Source organism: Strigops habroptila, chromosome 6, assembly GCF_004027225.2.
Source record: "Strigops habroptila isolate Jane chromosome 6, bStrHab1.2.pri, whole genome shotgun sequence".
NCBI classification, from domain to species: Eukaryota; Metazoa; Chordata; class Aves; order Psittaciformes; family Psittacidae; genus Strigops; species Strigops habroptila.
Genome location: NC_044282.2, coordinates 20672763 through 20696702, shown reverse-complemented (window position 1 = coordinate 20696702; position 23940 = coordinate 20672763). Strand labels below are relative to the sequence as shown.

At 39.8% G+C, this 23940-nt stretch overlaps 2 protein-coding genes across 12 annotated transcripts in view; both read right to left on the bottom strand.

Moving 5' to 3' along the window:
• Nucleotides 1-4618, bottom strand: part of PNISR (PNN interacting serine and arginine rich protein) — a 30659-nt gene extending 26041 nt beyond the window's left edge. For 2 of the 7 annotated variants that reach the window (XM_030490628.1, XM_030490622.1), the window contains exon 1: nucleotides 4460-4618. The gene's annotated coding sequence lies outside the window, so the exon portion shown is untranslated. Of the gene's footprint in view, nucleotides 1-6; nucleotides 3112-4002; nucleotides 4208-4459 lie in introns of those variants that run through there. The other 5 variants (XR_003992026.1, XM_030490623.1, XM_030490624.1 and 2 more) reach the window with 5 other exon arrangements.
• Nucleotides 4619-7594: 2976 nt separating this feature from the next.
• The window catches only part of USP45 (ubiquitin specific peptidase 45), a 53563-nt gene continuing 37217 nt past the window's right edge, over nucleotides 7595-23940 (bottom strand). For 2 of the 5 annotated variants that reach the window (XM_030490618.1, XM_030490619.1), the window contains exons 10-18: nucleotides 22543-22624; nucleotides 21341-21432; nucleotides 19224-19280; nucleotides 17397-17540; nucleotides 14795-15464; nucleotides 13031-13128; nucleotides 12561-12647; nucleotides 11949-12102; nucleotides 7595-10965 (exon numbers count right to left, since the gene is read on the bottom strand). In XM_030490618.1, the coding sequence (XP_030346478.1) occupies nucleotides 10832-10965; nucleotides 11949-12102; nucleotides 12561-12647; nucleotides 13031-13128; nucleotides 14795-15464; nucleotides 17397-17540; nucleotides 19224-19280; nucleotides 21341-21432; nucleotides 22543-22624 (1518 nt within the window). In that variant the 3' untranslated portion in view covers nucleotides 7595-10831. Of the gene's footprint in view, nucleotides 10966-11948; nucleotides 12103-12560; nucleotides 12648-13030; nucleotides 13129-14794; nucleotides 15465-15845; nucleotides 17541-19223; nucleotides 19281-21340; nucleotides 21433-22542; nucleotides 22625-23940 lie in introns of those variants that run through there. The other 3 variants (XM_030490620.1, XR_003992025.1, XM_030490621.1) reach the window with 3 other exon arrangements.

The following is a 23940-nucleotide window of genomic DNA, read 5'->3' as shown; positions in this document are numbered from 1 at the left end:
GCGCACCAGTCTCTGTTCGATGCTCTTCGTGGAATTCCTGGACTGCAGGGAGTCATCCATCTCACACCCTGAGAAGGATCTCAAAAGCACCACATACTGTGCAGACAGAGTTTCTCTGTCCCATATAGGCTTAGGCTCTGGAGATGGACCTAAAGGAAAATAAAGATGTCTCAGAAGCAGAGGTCCTCGAAATCAACAGCCTGATCTCTTTACCTTTTGTATGAGTGCCTTGTTCTAATGTAAGGTATTTTCTTTTCATTCAAGGTAGTTGAAATTGTCTTTATGAAGTTTTAGCACAGTGACTGAAGGTTTACAGTGAATTTCCGTGATGAATTTTCTGGAAGCACTCATTTGCACACAGGATAAATATAACCATACATTCACAACACCTTGCACTAAGCAGGTAGCAGAAAGACAGAAATCAGACCAATGACACGATGAGTTCAAGCTTGAGAGCTGCTTCTCCCCACTCTCTGCTTCCTCCCACTATGCTATTGCTTCATCAGGGTCATGATAGCAGAGACATCACTGATGAGGCTGGAAGGACTAGTGGATAAATACGGATACAACCCCAACAGTTCACATTTCTCCTAAGGAATGACACAGAGCAGCTCATCCATGCGAGCAGGAGCCCAAACTCAATAAAGGACACAGACTGTAAAAACTCAAGAATATCTGTCTCAGTGTACGCCAAACTGGAAGGAAACTTAAACTACACACGTCTTCCACTACTGTGCCACTGGAATAAAGAATAATTTACTGTAATAATATGTACACAATAGGTGACTAGAAAGAGAGGTACAAAGGAAAAATAGCCTTGCACAGCCAGAGAAGCCCTTCTACCAAGATGAAAAATTTAATGCAAAAGGGCACCACAAGAATCATCAGCTCGTGGTCCTAATGTGGAGGACCCAGATAAGTCAGAATGCCTCTGCAGCTGAAAAGATCTGGGAGTATGGGAAGGTGCTGCACCCTATGCACCCATGTAGGAACCAACTCTAGGCATTACTACAGAAGGGCTGCAGACACACATTCACTCAGAGGCAGAACAAATGAGTACTATCTTTCAGGCAAAAGCACATCAGCTTCCATTTCATTTGAGAAAAATGAATATTTAGTACTATATTATACTCAGCTGCTGACCAGAAAACGAAACATTTATGGGGTAATTTAGGTTTGCAATAAATTAGGGGAAAAAAAATTTAAAATAACTATGTTGACTGCTACTCTGTTTCACCTATCACACTTTCAGTTGGCAAAAAACTTCTATACGTCCCTTAGCGCATCACCCTAAGGTGCTGCAGGTGTTTAATGCCCAGATACTATGCATCTTTTCCTAAGAGCTAGTAGCTACACCAATGTGCCTGCTGGGATCTTTAACAAGATGTCCAGCCAAAAAACATGCAAAATTCTTCCAGCCCATTTACAGTTGTGTATCACTAGAATGCTGGAAGTCTTCACTCACTCCACTGCATCAGTGTAACCTCAGTTACATCCATTCTGCCACATCAGAACTATTCTTTCTCAGATTGAAGAACAGAGGCCTTCCAAGGCATAACCAAGATCCAAAATACAAACCCAGAAAAAGAACTGAAAAAACCAGCTTGTTCTGGAACAAAGTTTTCCAGAACTTGGTTCACACATCAGCATGTCTGACTAATATTTACAGTGCTACCAAGATGAAGCAGGCCCAGCAAGGGCCAAATTAAAAAAAAAAAAAAAAAAAAAACACAACAAAAAACCCTATACACACACAAAAAAACCCAACCACCCAACAAAAAAAGTACTATGAAAACTTCTTCAGTGAGTCATTCAAGCAGTGCAGCTTCCAAAGTCTGCTATTTTAAACTTAAATCTACATATCCACTTAGCTGAAGCCATCCTTTCGAAAGAACAAAAGGAGGTTGGGGGGGGGGGGGGGGAAGTCTGATCTGCTTATTTTTTGCATGCATCATTCCACTAGAAGACCCGATGCAAGATTTTCAATTAGCATTACGTTTTTTCTGAAGTGAACTGTCCATCTGCAACTTCCTCCTTGATGAATATGTGCTGCACAAAGAGTAGTACCAACAACTAAACAAACAAACAACTATTCCTCCCTGGTCCTGAGCAGATACTACCCTTAATGATAAACATTGCTACCACTTAAGGAAGAGAGATCAGCTAGTGATGAAAGAAGGTTTAATAAAACCTACCCATAGTGTTATTTGTTGCCAAAGGCAGACTTAAAATCATCATGTACCTCATTCATGAAGAGAAGGGAGACTGGACACCCCTGTCTCCATAATATCCTGCACCTAACTGAAAATCAAACATTAAGACTCCTCTCTACCACTACAGGTTATATATGGTGAGTTGACCACTAAAACGTTGTGAAACTATGCTAAATTCATGGACTTTAAGCCTTGCAATACCTCCGAGCCCGAAAGTGGAGAAACTACTCTTTCAGAGCAAGAGTTTGCATGTCACTGTCACAAAGACAGTAAGAAGTTTCGTAATGACATAATAGCAGACATGACACCAGGTTTGCTGCTGCCTCAGACGAATTAGAAATCAGTAGCTTGTCTTCTGATTTGTCACTGAATTGTCAGTAATGCCAGTGCCTTGTCCTGGACAAAGCTGAGGCTCTCAGTTCCTCAGTGTTTCACAACCAGGGGGAGGCTTCTGTCACCTTCAGGAGAGGCACTATCTCTCAGCGTGGCCTGACCTTAGAATTTGCAAGGGGTTTCTTACTTCTACACGTGATATAGCTATTCAGTTGACTGAACTGTTATTTGTAACTTTGTCTTTGTAAAATGATGCTTAAATATTGTCTGCTGATAGACACGACTCCTGGTTTGAAGACCAGCATTCCTCATCTTTAAAAGGTGGCTGACCCTCTGTCTTAAAACAAATCCTTTAGGGCATATCTTGTTCCCTGTATCCCACATCTGTCAATATTGTTTGCATACAAACCTTTACAAGTATGGCTCTAAGAGAAGAAATAAACAATAACCAAGGTGACTGAATGTACAGTAATTTGTTTCAGAGGCTTGGTAAACTTCAGCTGGAGTAGCACATCATCCAATGGTTTGGGTTAGAAAGGACCTCCAAAGCTCATCCGGTTCCAACCCCGCTGCCACAGGCAGAGACACCTTCCACTAGACCAGGTTGGTCCAAGCCCCATCCAACCTGGCCTTGAACACTGCCAGGGATGGGGCAGCCACAGCTTCTCTGGGCAGCCTGTGCCAGTGCCTCACCACCCTTATCACAAAAGATGTCTTCCTTATATCCAGTCTAAAGTTTTCCTCTTTTAGTTTAAAACCATTGCCCCTTATCCTGTTACTGCAGGCCTTAGTAACAAATCTTTCCCCATCCCTCTTATAAGCTCCTTTTATATAGTGGAAGGCCTCCATGAGGTCTCCCCTGAACCTTCTCTTCTCCAGGCTGAACAACCCCACTCTCTCAGCCTGTCTTCACAACAGAGGCGTTCCAGTGCTGTTAACACTTTTGTGGCCTCATCCTTAACTGTAAAGCGTAGCACATCCCACCCAAGTTTAGTTCAGCATTTAACTTTGTGGGATTGTCTGAGAATCTGTGCATAAGTGCTCAATGCAAAAGGGCTTGCAAACCTGTGGTCTGTCTGGGATCAATGTAGAAACATCCTGCGTTTACCAAGCTACCGAACCCGGCTCAGGTATCTTCAAAACGTTGCTGCGTGTGATTAAATTGTTAACGTTAGTTCTCTGGAGCCCTCCAGTGGAATGAACTCACGAGAATCGCCACAAAACCCATGAAACAGCACAAATATTCCACGGAGACATTTTATCTGCAGGAGCCAGGCTGCTGACACGGTCAGCTACCCCATCCCGGCGCGCACACTGCTCCCCAGCTACGCTACTGACTGCACCACCAGCCGTTCTCCCCTGCGCACCCAGGGGCATTGCTGCTCCGGCACCGAGCGGCACCGGTCCCTCGGCGCGCCCGGGGCCGGCTGCGCGCTCCCCCCGCCAGCCCGCTTACGTGCGCTCCTCACGAGCCGCTCCCGGTCACCGCGCTGGGCCGGCAGCACCCGCGGCGGCCTCGCCCCGGCACGGGCGGCCCCGGGGCATGCGCACAGGCAGGTAACGGAACCGGCCTCCGCGGCCACCGGGGACGCCGGCGGGGCGGCGGCGCATGCGCGCTGGGCGGGAGCGGGGTCCCGAGGGCTCCCCGGCGCCGGCCGCCCCTCGTTCCCCCGTCGCGCATGCGCCGCGAGACACCGGGCGGCGGGGGAGGGCGCGGAGCTCGAGTCTGCCCTTCTCGCCCGGGCCACCGGCTTCCGCTCGCGGCTGCGCGCCCAGCGCCCTCCGACGACTGCCGGCCCGGCCCGGCGCGGCTCGGCTGGGGGAGGAGGAGGAGCGGAGGGGAAGCTCGGGTCAGCTCGACACCCGCCGGACCCCCGGGAGCGCTGGCGAGCGCAGCCTGCGCCGTTACTTACACTGTCCCCCGCCTCCCGCCGCAGGCGCTGCCGCTACTGCCGCCCCGCCGCCGCCTCCCCTCTTTCGCTCCTCGTCTTCACGAACAAGACAATATGGCGCCTAGCGACGCTCACCCGGAAGTAAAGCGCGTCACGGCGCTGACCCTTGCCGGGAGCACGCGAGTGCGTCTCGCCACCATCTTTGCTGAGGGCGCGCAGGCCGGCGGGCGGTGCGTCACTCCCCACCCCCCCCCAGCGGCGGGAGTCGGCCGGGCGCGCGCGGCGCCGCCATGTTTACTGCGGGCAGCCGCTGGGCTCGGCCCCCCCGCGCGGGACGCGGGGCGCGCCCCTCGGCGGCGGGCGCTGAGGGAGCGGCGCGGGGGGGCCCTGCCCGGCCGTGCGCGCCTGCGTGAGGGGAACGGGGGGAGCCCGGCAGCCCTGTGCGCCCCGCGGGTGGCTGCTAGGGAGAGAGTGGTCCGCGGCCCCGGGGAGGAGGAGGAGGGCGGAGCCGGCGCGGAGGAGTGTGTAAAGTTGTTTCGTTGAGTGGGTGTAACTCTGGGCAGTGACACTGCGCTGGGATCCGTAAGTAACACCGGTGGTGCACAGCTGCAGGGCGTCGGCATCCTCAGTAAGTCGGGTCAGTGTGTGCACGTGTGGAGCAGGACAGTTCTTTAAGAAAACTGAATATCCAAATGAAGTTATCGTGAGATTTACCTTGAGGTTGTCATTGCATTTTAGTGTACGAAGATAAACCAAAATCATCCTTGGTATATAGCTCTTTTATCAACACTGCGGTTGATTCTGTAGGCAAGGACTTGGTGGTTGCATTGCTTTCTGTGGAACAGAGATTTTCATCAGCTAGCACATTACTCGTTACCGTGATCACTGCCTTTCCTTCCTTCAGCGTCATCTGATGTAAATGCCTAAAACATCCATCTCTCTTTGATCACTGGATAAATTAACATTAATACATGCAACAGCAGAATAAATTCACTTTTCATAAACCTGTAGGCAAGCGTTGAGAAACCTGTGTTTTACTTCACGTTATGATTTCATTGTGAGATTTGTTGGTGCCCTTTAAGCTATGTATTACTGTTAACTGAAGTGTTCTAGAATTTTCCCTTTTTGTGTCACAAAGAATGGCTAGACAGAGAATGCTTTCCATGGGCTGAAGTATTCTGGAAGTTTTAATTCTGTCCAGAATTGACTGATGCGCAGCTGGAACCCTGGAGTGGTGCTTGTGGACAGACAAGCTTCAAGCTGCTACTGAAGCTGGGGACATGAGGGGGACCCACTTTTTGTCCTGGTCTTATCACAGAACTGCGGAGCTCAGTTTGTGCAAAGGGAACAAGCTGTCTTAGTCTGTGACCTATGCCATAGATGGTAAGGCAGGGGGAACAAGTGGTGTAGGTTAAGTGTTAAGGGTATGGACTCATCTCATGGTAGCTCTTCCAAGTGCAGTGAAGTTGTGACACAAGGTGAAAGGAAAAAATATTGTCTCTTTAGTTGAGGGAAAAAAATGGAAGCTTCATGAACTCAGTTGTACAACATACAGCTTGTATTTAAACTATACAGTTTTCCAAATGGTTGGATGTTCTGTTTATACATTTGTCAAATAATATATAAATACATGAAAAGACAAAATGAATAGAAGACAAATGGCAGCTTTATTCTGAGAAGCTTGTTAAAGCACCTAGGATAGGCTGGAAAACCCATCAGATTGTTTTTTAAATACAGTCTGTGTTTAAGGCTCTGTTTATTTAGTAATATTTGGAATTATAAATCTACAAATAAAGTGTACAATGTATAAGTATGCTAGTAATTATAAAAATATTATTTGTTATTTAAATACCTGCAGAATAGAATTAGACTACTAGTTCAAACAGATGAAAAAGAAAATGAATGAAAACAAGGTGAAATTTGTAACATGCTTGATTTATTGCTCACAAGTATTTTAGACTTAGCAACGGGCTTTTTTGGTTGCATGGATTGTCTTTTGTGTAAGTGCAAGCACATATGAACGTACCAGGGATTATCGGAATGAATAAATAACAGTAGAATCAGAATTCAACTTTGTGAAATGGCTGAATAGGGAATGGCTACCACTGACACGGTGGTTTCCTTACAGAGTTCACTGTAATGGTCCCCAGGTTACACAGCTCAAAACCAAAACACTAACCTAGCAAAGCAATGGCGTGCTAAGAAATCATAAACCTACTCAAAATAAATACTTTCCTGGTTTCTTTTAAAAGCAGTACTGCACATTTTTATTTTGTACTAGAAAAATATCGGAAGCTGCAATAGATGCAAGAAACATTTTTGACACTTGCAAAATAGTTTTTCTATTAATATCAACAAAGACTGAAGTATTTATAATTTTATGTCAATGGAATTTATACCAAGTAGTGTTAAAGTAGTTACAATGCATTGCAATTGTTTTAACAAATAAATTGACTTAGGCTTTTTACATAAGGTTGTGCAAAATAAGTGTTTTGACTTACACTAACAGACTGCTGTCTGAAAATGTATTTTGTAATCACATCATCTCAGTTAACAAGAAAAAAACAGATTTTGAATCATTTTGAATAGTCATTTTCCCACTGTTTCTGCGGTTTTATACACCGAGCCCAGCTAAAACAGCTGGTAAAATGAATTCCTACGACAGAGTAAATAGATACAGAAGCAAAAATAATCCATTCTAAAATAATTAGACTGAAATGGTTCTGCTGAACATTAGTGGCATCTCTTTATGATTCTGTATGATTTCACATATAAATCTTTGTACAAATGCTTAAATGTGTATGGGGCACAGCAAAAAAGCTTCCAGCTGATAAAAACTGAGGAATATCAAATCTTTGTTTAACCAGGACTGCTGTGAAGCGGTTTTGTGAAGCATGCTACCACTTTTTAATTAAAACTGGATTTGCCAGTTTTTGCTAGCAGAAGCGTATTCAAATACTTTCTTTGTTCCCATTTTAATACATCTTCAAGTTTCTTCTCAAGAAATTACTCCTTTCCAAATCTTAGTTTTTTTACTAGTATGTTCAAATAAAGCTTTTTATAATGGGTTGAGAATGCAGATGTGTTAATTTCTTATGTTCCTTTATGATTCAGTTGGTGTTAAGATAAAAAAGAAGTCCAAAGAGAAGCAAATGGTGAAGTTAAGACATTTCAGCCTTTTAATGAATTTATAAACCACTCTCACCTGATACCACTTGAAATCCATAAGCAAGAGCACTTCATTGATACACACAGAGTGCGCAGATGGGAACAGGGGAGCAGGGTTTGGCAGACTGCATAGATTTCATTTTCTGAACAAAGACAATCACAGTGCATACATTTTGGGCAGAGAAGTTCAGGGTTGGTTGGTTTGTTTTTTCTACACCACTGAGTATTCGTATCCCTCTCTTAGGAGAACAGACTTACACAAACGTGGTGTTTGTAAATGTATTGGTGTAGGTAGGTTAGTATAATAAATCTCTCCATCACTTGTTGCCATGTTTAGTATAAATTGTACCTAAATCCAAAGGTAACAAGGTTCTTTCTGAGGAGAAAGGCTCTATAGTCTGGACTGATTCCTTAGCTGATACAGCCGTCTTTGTTGATGCCTCTGCTCCGGGGAAGCTTTTGTAGGGGGTTCCAGTTGTCCATATGTGAATCAAATACTTCTCTAAATTAGATTTACTTACTGAAGATTGAGAAACTGTTTACTTTGCTTCCTTCCTCATTGTTTTAAAGGCACTGTCTTGTGACTGGTTGGCAGAGAGCTAGTCGGGAGTCACAGCTTTTCTCAGATACCTATACTGCAGTCTGTAGGGAGAGGCAAGACTGCAGTTACAGTAGTTCTTCCAGTAAGAGCGTTGCTAGTTCAAAGAATGCAAGTGATGGGACTGGGAAACATTATGGTTAATGATCAATGAAATAAGACATTGACACAGGCTTATGGAGATCCAGGAAATGTAAAGGCTAATGAAGAAAACAGTGGTGCCCTTGTGAAAAGAGAAGGGTGGACCAAAGAGGAAGCCATTTCTAAGTTACTCCACATGAAGAAGCAGGGTACTGCACTTTCTCAGGGCTGGGGGGGAGCACAAAGGTATGGTGCAGCTCGATGAAGATGCTATAGGCCTGAAAAGATCTTTGGTCTGGTAACTGAAGATACTTTTAGGAGAGTCTTTACGTAGTTCTAGGCTAAAAAGGAGATTCCTATAGGTCCTTAAGTTTAGCAGCTTTAGAGAAGTCAGCAAAGCTAGGACCAGGGCCTCCTCTAGTCAGTCTATCTGCTTTAGGGTGGATGAAATACACATCATGTGTGGTCTCCTAGCAAGATTGTGTCACAGAAGTGAAACTCAGTTGGTATTTGCTGTGACTCTTGCCCAGAACCAACTTGTGGGTTTTGATCAGCTATATATAAAGAGGAGGAAGGTGTGTGTAGGTGGATGAAGGGTATGGGAAGATAAGCAGGTAAAAGCAAATTAATATATTTTAACTAACTCCGGTATAAACATTATTTTTTCTTTCTTAGTGTAGGCTCAGGTTAAGAAGTGTTTAGTTGGAATACAGATGGCTAAAGTTGACTGCTTGGTATCTGTGAATTTTACTACTTTGTGGTAGACTGAGGCAATTTTAATCAGTGGAAGAAAAAATGACTGCATTGGCCAAAACGTATAGCCTAATTTTGACCTAAACAGAGGAGTTCTCCTTAGGAAAATAAAATCCTGTGCGACCAGGGGCTCATTCTGATATGACCATCAGTTGTATGGCCTAACACGCCGTAGTACCTTGCACAAGTATGTACAAGTAATGTGGCTATAAAATATATCTCAGCAGTTTGAGCAAATGCTACTATTTTTTGCTACTTTCTTTTTACAAAAGAGTAAATACAGGTGAGATGAAGCTCTGAAACAGGACTAAAGAACAGGAAAGTTGTCCAAGTAGGTATGACAACATGTGGTACAGATAGTAATAGGGACAACATGGGTTGTTGGGTTTTGTTTGGGTTTTTTTTCTTTTTTTCCCCACCAAAACACATTTCTATAAATGAAAATAGTAAACAGAAATAAACCTAGTCATTTCTCTACCGAAGAGCAAGTTGGACAGGATGGAACTGTTACAGAAGTCATTTGTACTGAAGTAACTGCTTATTAAATAAATTAATTGCCACATAGCTTCAAAGTAGTTATCAGATTTTGAACTTATAGTGTATCTATTAGTCTCTGGGATGGAAATGAGAAATTGCCAAAAGAAGTAACAACCTCATACAGGGCAGTCAAATAGGATAGGGAAACAAGTTCTGCCACCGGGACACGTGCTGTCCTCCTGTGATGACAAAGGGAAGTCCAGACACATATTGGAGGGCAAAAGTCATCATTTACTGTCCAACTCACACACAGTGCAAAAATAATTTATAGTTTATTACTCCTGTGAGAAAAGTATTCAGGAACAGATAAACAAATTCATGTTTAGAACCAAAAGTAACAGAATTACCGAGTTGCACTTAAATTCCGTATATATTCATACACAAGCTTATATGCTGTACATTGTCATAAATATGAAGTTGAAAATTTACTAAATACAGAAGTATTTGCAATTGGCTTTCCTAGCAGGTAAAATGAGAATATATATTGATGTATTTATGGTGTGCATACACACACACACGTGGGTGTGTATATATATATAGGAGGATATACATATGCACACCAAGTATATATTTAAACAGGAATACATTGCTATACCAGTGCCAGCTGGAGACAGCTGAAAGGGTACTGGGTATCTGAGTATTCACTGTTACTTTGAGGGAGCCACGTTTTCCCAATCTGTTCCCAGCTCTATCGGGAAAGCACACTGCAGTCTTATCCAGAGACAGCTGTTGTTACTCCACTCTGGAAGCACTGTGCTTTCCAATTACTACATGTGGAAGCAACACGATTTGATAGGTTCTTGTTTGCAGGAATCTTAACAGCTGACAACCAAACCAGAGATTGAAGGATTTGGACTAGATCACAGAAGTTGAAATACTTTACATAGTTACTGTACACCACCAAATCCAGGCACTTAACGCTATCAGTATTTTTATTCTCAACTGTTCTAGAACTATGGGTGAAAGCTTATCTTTATCAAAAACAAACTTTCTATAGACCTCAGTAGGATAGGACATCATCTTACATTCTAATGGTACTGTATTTTAATGAATCCAGGAATTTTAAATGTTTGGCAAAGTGCATACTTTAAGAGAACCATTCAGATATTTATAATAGCTTGACTGAACTTCAGAGTCAACATATGATAAATTCTCTACAAGATAAAGGCACAATATTTACAGGTACTCTTACCACTGCAGCTTTAAATAAGATAAACTAAATAACCACTACCATCTTTAAATTAAATCGTTGAGACTTATAGTAATAATCTTTCATAAAAAAGTAGATATGCTTGTGCATTTAGTACTCTTGATTCTGGAACCATCTGAACGTGGGCATCGCTAACGTACACCCACTGTCCTCCTGATGCTCCCATGGCTTCTTTTAAACCTGAAATGCAAAAGCAAAGTAAGTTGTTTCTTGTCTTTCACATCATTACCAAACAAATACAGCGGATATTTCAAAAAGCCCCAAGAAGAACTCATGACTTAGATGCAATCCAGTATTTTCAGTTTGAAATTTACAAGTCAGAAAGTACTGTAAGAGAAACTGGTGGAAGACAAAGCTTACAAATGTACACTTCCATTGCTTTTTTCCTATTTTGTTCAAAAAGACTAAGACATTTCAAGTGGAGCTTGCTGAGTTCTAACAGTAAGTTATACTAGCATACATCCAGTTCTGACAGAGAAAAAAAATCTTATTTCAGAAGCTGACCGGTGGGAAATTAAGAACACAGATAGATCTAATCTGTTCTAATAAACACTGCAAGGGAAACATAAGGCTGAGGGAGACTTCAGTTTCAAAAATCATATTAAAAATTTTCCTTCTGGGAAATGAGCTTCAAATGCAAAGTGACACATCATAGGACAGACAGGATACTGCTGGGTTCTCACTCACCCCAGGAAGGGAAAGAGTAAATGTGTTTACCTTGCTCTGACAGCTCAACATTCTTGCCTCCACAAGTCATTCACTAACAGATTCTCTCCTAGAATCTGACTTCATTCTGTATATCCAGAACATATTAATGAGAACTATGTGCTGTTCTCAAAATTCCAGTAGAAACCCTACAGCAAATCTTGCACAACTATTCATCTGGACATATTATTTTGACTAGGAAAGAGAGAGTTTTCCATCAATTCTGTCTTTAACAACTGAACCAAAATTCCATTATTCACTCAGCTTTATGTGGGGTTAATACAGAAGTAGGTCATGTAGCGGGTATAACAGAAAAAGAATTTATCTATGTGGTCCTAAAAATAACAGAATATTCTGAGCTAAAACAATTATTTGCTATAAATCCCCTTAAGGATAAGGAACTGTAGCCAGTGGTTGCTTTGGGGTTTACTCACAGAGAAAGGAGGCTCTGTACATACCCAGAACATTTTTAGTGGTAGAAATATGCTCCAGTAATTTCTTGGAAGGTGTCCTGACTTTCACATATGCCGCATAATGACCACCTCTCATTGACCCACTGTGCTCCACTATCCCGTAAAGACTGTACAGCACTCTTGCACCATCCGTAACATTCTGCATTCCCAGAAGAACAAAAAGTAAATTATTTCACGATGAATTTTACAGACATCTTAACAAGCTATCAACAGTATCAGTTTAAAAGAGGCAGACAGACATCTACAGCTTTCCAATGGTGAAATACATCTATTAAAAATACTCAATAGTCTATTAATTGAATTTAGTTACCATGGAAGCAGCAATACTTGCTTAAATCCTGTTAGATACACTAACACCATCAGGGCACCACAGCTTAACTAATACTAGTTAACTTCTGTGATATTCTTGATATGGAATGGAATTTCAATTAGTTACAGTTCTGATCTCGGGATACTATTTGAAAAATTCACTCTGTAATTTCTCTAGGAAAGAAAGGAATAATAAACATTACCATCATCATTATCATTAATCCAGTTTCACTTGTGCTCAGAACAACAGCTTGAAGTACGATAACAATAAAGATTTGAAATGGGTACCTTGCAAGATGCAGCACAAAATGGCGCTAAGTCTAAAATCAGTGGGAAATCCACATGCCTATTCACTTTCCGTAGACTCAAACCAGCCTTCAAAAGAAAAGGAAAAATAAAGACTGTAAAATAAATATTTTTACTGTGAAGCTTTTTAAAGCTAAGGTGTATTATTATACTATTAAAATAAACCAAAACCAATAATAAGATTGTAACTGATTTAAACATTCTTTGTTATGCTTTCAATACAATTGCCTGCTACACATAAGCATGATGGACACGTAAGAGGTTTCCCTGGATACATCTGAATGGCTAAATGCACTCTGAAGGTATTAGACAATCAAAAAAAAAAACATAGGCATGTTTCAGATAGTGGTTCTCCATATAAATAGCATATATCAGTGTACACAATGACACTGAAAGAATTGCTTGTCCACCGGTGGGGCAGAGGAATATACAGGAGGGTTTTGGCCTTTTACCTGGTGGAATCTTTTCAGATGGAGAATAAGAATTGCAGGAACTGAAGAAATCAGCAGCTGTTTCCGAGCATTTGTGTAGACACCTTCCATTTTCTTTTCTGTATTTATGAATATAAAAATAATTCGTAAAGGCAGTGACACAGAATTTAAGTATTTTTTAAACATCTGACAGAATAGTTCTATGTTGCAATGATTTTGTGCATGTTATATAAAATGCAAGGGAAAGAGTAACAGAAAAATACTTTCTCTTTTTTCTAGTTTTTAATAAACACAATCTGAGCATTATTTTAGCTCTTCCTGTGCAGATCAGATCAAAAGCTGGGAGCATGTACACTATCCAGGTCAGCCTGCACACTGAGATACCTGCATTGTCTGTTACTATAGCACCCAACTTTCCTGTTAAAAGCATTTCGCCTGAAATTAATGGACAGTCACTGGAAAAAGAATTGGAAGACACAAGTTTCTTATCTATGCTAATGTCCTAACCACTAAGATAGAGATTAATTTTCCATTCTTCGGTTCTCTCTGAATGACTACATACTTTGTGTCTATTTAAAAGAAAGGTCTGAGGAGGGGTGTCTACTTCAGGAGGCCTCATAACCTGCTGGCTTAAGCACACAGGACTGGGATATGTAGACTCCAGTCTCCTCTGGTGCAGAGGGAATTGAACCTGGGGCTCTTGCCAAAAGTAGCTCAGTGATTAGCCATACAGTAAAAGGGAACATGCCACCAGCATTTTTTTTGCTGACAAAAAATAATTAATTTACTGGTTTTACACATGTCCAAAGGAAAATATTTCATTTGAGGTAGAATGGAGCATTTCATGTAAAAGCAGGTGACTTCTGACATCTTTTGGTTTAGAAAGATAAGAATAATGCTTAGTTGTGAACACATTTTCCTCTTCCATTTTTCACTGTGCCTATGGAACCAAAACATTATTTATACAGCACTTACTCTCAGTCCAATAATGAATGATTATAAAATACCATGCTTAGATTATTTTTTTCTGAATTTACTCATGCTTAAATTGTATCTCTCTAAATAGCTATAAATGCACAGCAAATGGGCAATTTTTTGTTACTGTAAGACCTCCGTTTATATTTTATTTACAAATTATCTGAAGAGCTTAATTTTTTATCCTTCTGAATTACTATACACCAAAACAAATCCTCCAGTCCTTTTTAATAGTTTATTTTTCATCATTTTAAAATTGTTTTTCTTGCTCAGTGAACCCTAATGGTCTGCCTGGGCTACACAAACGTCAAGGAAAACATTGTCACAATAAGGCAGTTCTCTCTCATCTCCATCCTTACAAATCTTTGTGTTTCCCGCCCTCTTCATCACAAGTGTCTTTTTTTCCCTCTTACATACTTAATTACATTACTTCCCTGAGGATGCAAGTTGCTAGAGCTGAATATGACATACAGCATTTATTTCAAAGCTTCTAGGATTGTAAAAAACAGAAACAGCAGCGAAGGTTAGTATTGAACAATGTGTCTATTCAGTTTATGGTCATCTTTAAATTACTTATCTTGTATAAAATAAAGAAAAGCTGCAAAATTGATTCTAAGTTATATCTACGATTATGTTCTAATATAAAATTTTGTCTTGTCCTTGGCAGGATGAAGTTGTTACAAGCCAAGTTGTGCTTGGGGAGACATTTCCTATTTAGCCGCAAGGGGGAGGCCCATGCTGGAGCAATAACACAGCACAGGTTTTGAGAGGCAATTTTGTGAACTGGCCAGACAGATACAAGCACTTTACCTGTGGAGTTGGTTTTCTTCTGATACTTCTGTTTCCTTTCTGTGCAGCTCTCACATAAGAGCTTGTTGTTCCCCATTAGGAGCTCCACAGAGGTGAACTGGTAGAGGCAGGACTGAACAGAACATTCCTTTGAGCTAGTTATGTAGCTTTGGGATAGCGTCTGGAAAGCATTTTGAGGGTTTTGGGACAGTGGGGATTTGTCTACTGAGAACATGGAATTATTTGATAAACCTATTGCTGGATCTCCACGGCTCAATTTTTTATCCTCATGTATAGGATCACATAAGCTGAGTTTGGATATGGCACTGGAAATCATCTCTTCATTACTGTCACTTGGTTTGTTGTGGGGCATTTTAACATTTATGTGGTTGACGTGCAGACCAGACATGTTGCTGGACAGGCTGAAAGCTGTTTGCTTAGAAGCACTTTCGCTTTCTGAGGCTTCACTGTCTGCATCAAAGCTGCTTTCAGAGCGGCTGGCTTCCTTCTCACTGCCATCCGTCTGACTTCCATTTACAGCAGAGTCAGCAGTTGTGTCTTTGGAACACAGAACGCCAGAGCCACCTTCCAGCTCAAGCTTTTTGCTTTTTTCCTGCATTATAACAGGACTTCTTTCTTCTTCATTCGAGGAAGCTTTTCTGGCAAGCCGTCTTTCCTGGTTCAATTGATTCTGTAAATTATGGCATTATTATTTCAGTAATATAGAGGAGAAACAGAAAACAGATCTCTGATCTAACATAGCTTTTGAAAAGTGACCAATTCAAAGCAAATTCAACCTATTACTTTATATTCTCCATCTCTCACATGTTTAAGCTGGTTGATTTCCTTAAGATCTTTTTAAACCAATTTAGGATTAGAAACCTACACCCCAGCCAGCTAAGAGCATTATACTTACTGTGAGATCAATACTTCCCCCCAGCTAATTACATTCACTTTGACAGCTGTGATGGCACATTTGAAATGGTAGTCACTTAATCTAACTTAAGCTTCTAAGAGGTTCTTAAGTTTAAGCTAGTCCCCCCAGCCTCCCTTCAGAGGCCTTAGCTGATGAGCAGCTCCAGAAGAAAATCCAACTTACCTTGTAGGCATTTGTCTTAGAATTAAATAAAGCATCCCTGGCAGTATGTTTGCTAATTTGTGTATCATCTGAAGTTGCTTATTTTTTTTATTTTATCAAGATTGCAAGAAGGAAAAAAAACCCCCAAACCGCCACCTTTGCTGCCACAGAAAACTAGTACTATAGATTAAAAAAACCCAATGCTGCCGTAATTTAGGTGATTTATAATCATTCATGGTTCCTTTCTTTCTTTCGTTTGGCTGCTTTCCAAAAGAAGTTAGTAACTTTTCTTCCCCTTTGTCTTATAAGTAGCAAAGAGAGAGAGGAACTTGCTCCTCATTTCAGAAGAAAAGCCTAATAAGGAGTGTTCAGGTATTCTGTTAGTTTACAAAACCACCGACAGGACACCCCCCAGTTTCACAAGCAAACTTACAAACTGATAAACTGAAGTCATGGAACATCAGCAAACACTGACTGAATTTAACAATTGTTTGTTTTGGATTAGAAGTTTACACTGAAAATAATAGTAATAAAGGACTAAAATAATGATAAATACATATCTGAAAAGAAAGAGAGGGAGCAGAGAATCAGAAAGCCTCACCAATTAGACAGACGTACTTCACAGGTCAGTTTATCTGTTCTTACTGAAAGCAGAGTTGTTGCTTCTTTTGTATTAGTCCATCTAGTCTAGTTTATTGAATGATACTATATTTTATTTTCTTATTTTTTAAAACATTTCAGTACTTGTGTTTGCATTTATAAGTATTAACACTTTTATTCACACTATGTTGGATTTTTCCATGTCTCTTCTAGTATAGATTTTAACTGGCCACATAACCCTATATGGACGATAAGGCTTATTAAAAAGAAAGTGTTACTAAGGACAGTAAGACCCTTGTCACATTTCATTAACAATAATATATGTGCACAATAGTTATTACGTATTTCTTTTGATCTGCAAACACTAGTACATACAAACCATCAGTTCTGTTAGGCTGGTCTATCTGCAGAACCCTTTTGCTACCATCTGAAAGGACTGTATTCGGGGGCTGCACTAGAGATGGGCTGAAGCGAGCCCCCCAGCCCTCGGGCTGCTGAAGGCCAGGTGGACCACAGAAGCCATGCCCTCCGTCTCCCAAGAGTGTCTGCTGGCTGTACTATTTTTGTTTTGCCCACTGCCAACTAATCTCTCAGATGGCACTAGCGCAGACTTCTCTCGTACCTGGCACAGAGTCCTTGTGATTGCAACCAGAAACTAACTACAAGGACACCAAAAGAAAAGCAGTTAACAAAAAAAGCAACATGATTTGAAACTAACTTGCAGTTATTTTTTTTTCCTTACAAATGAAACCCTGTAACTAAAAACTAAACAGTTCCCAATGACTGTCATTTCTCACACTTCTAATAATGACCTAAATATTTTAAAACAAGTCTATGGCAGCTATATGTATGCAAAAAATCCCCATTGATAGGTGTCCAAATTCCCACCCCTAAGCCATAGAAACTTCAGAATAAACTCAAGATTTAGTGTATTTAAATTCTTACCTTATCTTTTGTTAAAGCATGTTTCTTGACAATTTTGGGTTGATTATTCAGTGTAGTGATAGAAGAACAGTTATACTGACCAAGATCTGCCTCTTGTACATTTTTACCTTTACCTGTTCTTCCCAAAGGCACAGGTTTTGCAACCTAAGAAATTAGACAGGAAATCAGGGAAGGAAACATGCCAATTTTGTATTCCTTTGCAACCTAGATAAAAGATGAATGTAGGTGGTTTTTTTTCCTTTATTTTAGAAAACAGTAACCTACATAAATCCAACTAACTGGCCCCTGAATTGTTGCATAAGACTACTTTCTCATTTTATTTATCATAAACTCACTATCAACATCTTTGAAGGATTAACTGAGAGCCAAAAATAGGAATGATACAAAATTATATATGATACCAAATAATCTATTTTAGTATTGTATAAGCACATGTGTAGCTGTATGAGTTGTGAATTTATCAAAGAGGACATAGCTCCTTGTAAGTCAGTCTCTGGTGCAGCCTACCACCTTATGACGTGATGAAGGAACTGCTGCACGTCCCCCATCACATTAATGGCAGCAGCATATCTAGACTATAAAGGAAAGAGATGACCATAAAGTAATGCACGTCCTCAAGTAAGTGCAGCGATTGCTAAAAAAAAAAAATCATAGAATAATACTCTAGTTTGGGTTGGAAGGGACCTTAAGGATCACCTAGTTCAACCCCCCTGCCACGGGCAGGGACACCTTCCGCTAGACCAGGTTGCTCCAAGCCCCTGTGTCCAACCTGGCCTTGAACACTGCCAGGGATGGGGCAGCCACAGCTTCTCTGGGCAACCTGTGCCAGTGCCTCATCTCTGACATGTGAGGAATTACCTATGAAGTATTTGCTTCTAAAATTAATTTCTTGCACATAGAAACATACAGCTAAAACATTAAAGTTGAACCATCATATATAATTAACATATTTTAAAAGCCAGCAAGTCTCTCTCTCAAACAGAACCCATGAAGATCCCATGTTACACGTGTGAGCCAGAAAGCACAGGAGCCCAGGTACTCAAAATGCTCTTAAAGCTTTAACTCCCACAGACATCTGCACTCAATGCAGCAACAAAGATGAAGAATTTATTATGAGCAAAACTGGTGTTTAAAGAAGAGTATATTTTATACAGAATTAAATATTACATTAAATACTCTTCCTTAAATATACATGAATATATGCAGGATGGGGGAAGAACCACTCCCAACCCACCCCTCCTACTCTCAAATGAAAACCCCAAGTGTCTCAAAACCTCTGTGTGTATGTGTATATATATACATATATATATATGCCTTCAAAGGAACACAGTTCCTCTGCAGCTAATGGAGGCATTTTGTGAAATGCCAAAACCACCAGAATATATTCAAAGCCTATCCATTTTTACACTGTCTCATCCTGTAGGTACACTTCACTTCAGCCCAAGGGACTCGTGTTCTCTAGATGCAAACCCATATACTAGAATCTAACTTTCTGAACCATCCAAAAAAAAAAAAAAAAGTTTATAATCATTCTATTCATATTAGTATATACTAAAACTACTACCAAATTAAGCTCATCTCAAACCTACATATAATATAAATTACTATGGTCATTTGTTGCAAGTTTGGACTAATTTAAAAATATATGCACTTAAGACACCATATGTCTATATATCTATTTAAAATCATAATGACAGACGTATAACAGTAAAAACATACATTTTTAGGCTTGCAATCAAAACTGTATATACATAAACATCTTCATAAAGGTATGTAAACACAATCCACTGGAAGCAATAGTTACTTATTACTTATTCTGTTTCTTACCCTCTCCTCTATTATAGGTAGTGAAAGATCAATGAAAGGTTCTTTTACTGTTGAAATCTTGAAGAAAAAGAGAAAATGCATATTAAATGCAAAGAACATTATATGGATTTAGCACATAGCTCCCTTTTATAAATCAACTTACAAGAAACTATTTAAAAAAAGCTAAATAGTTAAAAAAAGCTAAAAGTGTATCAAACTACAATGAAGAACTTCCCCCAAAGTTTGATTTATTTATTTTAAGTTAGCTCTGATTTTCTCTCTGAGACTGCACAAAATTACAGCATACAGACAAAAAGGGGCAAGCCCATTCATCTGGGCACGAACCAGAAGCGGTGTGATGCTCAGTTTCTCTGAGCTACAGACAGATTTTCAAGTCATGTGGGCCTTCTAGAGGGTACAGTCCTGCAGAAAGCTAGCTTAGAGTTTCCTGATCCTGGACACTTCTGCGCAAGCATTTGCCCTCATCCACTGTTAAGCAGCAAGGACTGGTTAATGATGGTTAATGACAGGTTCCAATCTGATCCTCTCAGAAAAGATTAAGGCAGGCTTACTGGTTGCAGCCAAAAGATGTATTAAATTTTTTCATACCATAACATACTCTAGTAATTGTTAAAATAAATCCAATTACTGGGGAAAAAGGGAATGAAAAAACCAACCAAACAAAAACCCTTCTTTCTTTTCTGTACTTAAGTTTTGTCATGGCTTATAGAAGCCATATACAATCTAAGCGGAAAATGGAAATAACCTGGCAAAGCAACCTAAAGAGATTTTCTCTTAGCACTTTCCATCTGCCCTTATGACTAGAACATCCCATCCAAGCCTATGCCTTAAGCTCTCTCCCTTGCCGTTCTCAAACTCCTTCCAGAATTGACTCATCTACCTCTGGAAAGACTCTGAAAAACAAGGCCTTAAAAACCAAAAAAATAAAAATCGCGTAAAGGTAAGTTACTGAATATAGTCATGCCCTCAATTACTGTCATCGCTGTCCTTATTTTTGTGACCCTATGTTCCACCTGTGACATTCGATACAGACTGTAGGCTTATTTTTACTTGTTATGTGAGAGACTCAGCCCGGTTTAGTGCCAGTAAAGTAATAAATGAGATCAAAACTACTGTAACTACGATGGCTGACTGCCTGATGAGAGATGTTCAAACAGGGGTTCCTCTAAAGAGCGAGTTTGCATGAACAAACATTAGTCAAAAATATGTTTGCCAGTGCGGGCAAAGGAAAGTGAATCCTAAACTCTGCCTCAGAGGGTTACAGCTAGCAAATTCCCGAGTCCTGTGCAGGCAGAATATAAGAATCCAACAAAAATAAATGAGACATGCACAATACATAAAACCTCTATTTTTTACATAGTCAAAGTTCTTCACTGATACTAGTAGCACAGTGAGGAGTAATCTGCACATCACACACAGGGAAGTTTACCTGGCACTGCAGGACTGTGCTTAATTATTCGGACTGATTTACTTAATCTCTATTATATGACATATAATGTTTTAAACCAAACACAAATGTAACATTCAATTAGAAAAGTCATGCAAATAAGATTTTTCTCTTCCAAAGTTAAAGAAAATTATAAGGATCATGGAAAGCATTTATGATGAAATGTCAGTAATATTAATTATGAAAGGAGTATGCTGTTCGTTAGGTTATTAGGTTAATTATCAAAAATACTTCAAGAAAATAAAAAGTAATTTTAGCATTTCCCCACTCAGACTAATTCAAAGTAATTCCCAATTTTCAGTTATATCCCAGAAGACCAGGCAGGAGGATTTATGTTTTAGGATAGGTATGTGTTTTAAAAATACCAAATGAAATTGGGGTGTAACACAGATGATTATAGAATTTGGAACCTCCAGCCTTAAGTTAGATGTAAACCAAGCCCAGTACTTGGATCCTTTTTGAATTCAAAGGACCCCTCTTCTTAGGTTTGGGAGGATAATGCTTTAAAGAAGGAATAAATCATTTTAAATGAGAAACTTTCAATAAAGTCTTGTTTTTACAAACAAACAAACAAGTATAAAATTGGCAGTACAATTTTATACTTTCAAGACAACGTAATCAAACCAGTATGTGATCTATTCCACATCAAACCAAATTCCAGAATACCTACATTTTCACATTCCTCACACATGACAGTGCTAGTCAATTCACCAACAAAGATCCTATCTATGAAGTTCATCTTCACACCCTCTCTTCCATATGCTGAAAAAACATTGCCTTTTTTAAATGTGAAAAATAACAGATCCAATGCCACACTATAAGTACAACAAAATTCTTTCCAAGATATATTATGAAAGCACAATTTTTAAACATACTCAAAATGTTTTGAACACAATACAATAACTAATACATCATATACTGTATTATCTCAACATTTAAAACTATTTTAGAGAGATGGTTCCCTTTTATCCTTCCCTTCCCCACCTCCTGTAACACAATAATAATACTGTATCGCTCAAGAAGCAGCCTTTAAAATAAAATTTCAGTTTTCTTTTTAATGTATTACTCTATAGAATCATAGAATCACAGAATGGTTTGGGGTGGAAAGGACCTTAAGATCATCTAGTTCCAACCCCCCTGCCATGGGCAGGGACACCTTGCACTAAACCATGTGGCCCAAGGCTCTGATAAAGACACAATGGTAGCAGACAGGTTGCCACCCTTTTTAAATGGTTTTTGAAACTATAAAACTGTAAAAAATGAGACAAAAGCCTGTTCTGCTGTCTCTATGCTTTGACTTCCGCAGATTTGGGAAGGGTGACTTTCAAAATAGCTTAATCATTATTAAGACTTCAATTAAAAAAAAAAAAAAATCCCCCAAAACTAGAACTTTTGCATAAATACAAAAAATTAATTGAAAAACTAATTTTAAGAAAACATGCCTTCTTTTGAAACAGCTTCTTATCTTGGCTTTGTAATCAGATTTAGAGTGCTCACAGTATCTGCGACAATTATTTCTGACAGAAATCAGTGTTATCTCTGGAAAGCGGCCTCTCTGAGCGATACAGTAATTGTGGCTATGTAACAAACCTGACGATGCAGCAGGCTATTTTAGAAAACAGAATTAAATTCTATCATTAAAAGGGGCAGTATTAATACAGTGGAAGCCTTTACACTGGACACGAAGATGTAAGTCAGCCCATACAAAGCTCTCTATACTTTAGATACACGCTGGGTGGCACTAGAATAATACATAATAGAAGTCTTGTAACTACAGTACTTCAGGACTGCTGTTTGCAATAGTCAGTTTTGAAGAAAATGGTATTTAAAAACTTGTGTATTTTTAGAAGTTTTCAATAGAGAGTTACATACCTTTGACTTTTCTTCTGGTTTCTTCATCTGCTGTCTTAGTAGTTGGATTATTAAATGCTTTTAAGATACCAGTTTGTATACGCTATAATTAAAAGAAAAAAAGCCAAAACATTTAGCAAGTATTGTAAGTTTAAACATTCTTAAAACTATTAATATGTTATTAGATTTTATCTTATTTCCATGCAATAATTGTAATTCAATATTTTTAAACTACTGGTGTTATTCACTAACAGTGTCAAAGCTTAACTTTAGTAAGTAAGGATCCAAAAATTTCCTCCCCTTAAAAAGGGAGCCATTGTAAAGCACTTGATAAGTTATTAAGAAACTATGAGTTTTTCAGTAAATAAATACTATCCATTTCTTCCACTGTTGGGGGAAAAAAATACACTGAAGAATGGACTATTACTGATGGACTAGGACACAAAATACTTGAAGGCAGCTAAGTATCTTTTTAACAGCCAGTCTTCAATGACTGTGTTTGGGCAGTATTTTTATTACTTCTGTTTATCTTCTAACGCTGCACATTTCAGAGTTATGTTAGAAAACCTTATAGGAGAGACAGAAGACTTTTTATGAATCCATATAAATGTCATCAACATTTGCTCAAAAAGTCCTAAACCCTACAATTTTGAAAGAAGGATCAGAAAGAAGCAAATTCATACAGGTGAGCAGGTATGCCCTGCGACAAGGAGATGCTGTGTTCCTGAGAGATGTACCCTAGCAGTGGTACAAAAGGCAGCTCAGCCCTACCTCCAATGTGCTGTGGAGAGGGAAGCGGGAGGATGAACTGGGTTCCCTGACAGGAAGCTGCAGCGTGCATGACCCGTACTTCCCTTTTTCCCAGCAAATGTACTGGTTCTCTAATCCACAAACTCTAGTAACACGTACAAGTCTCCCATGTTGGTATGCAAATGATGTTTATAAGTAAATGTGTCACTGAAGTCACACTTGGAGCAAAGTACCATTCTAGAGATAAATGGTAATACCAAACCTTCTGCAAGTAACTCAAACTCTATGTCCTAAGAGGAAAAGAATAATAAATAGCTCTTGTTTGCAGGCAGCAAAGTACACTTTCAAGCCATATATCACAAAAGCGTCAGAATGACAGGCAGCGTTGGAGGTTTGGTTTCCAGTTCAGGCACCCATCAGACCAAGTCAAACTCCGACCTTATGAGTATGTGACCTGGCTTGTGAATTAACTCCCGCTGCCCCGAGCTCAGCTTTGTTCATCTTAAAGCCTACAATATACTAAAAGGACTAATCAATAGGTAATTCATGAAGTTGAGCACCATAAATGGGTTTAGGGCCATAAGCAACCCTTTTGTTGGGATTAGCGCGTTGAACCATTTATTTAGGTCAAAGAAAGACACAGTCTTTGAATGGGCAGGGTGCTGCGGA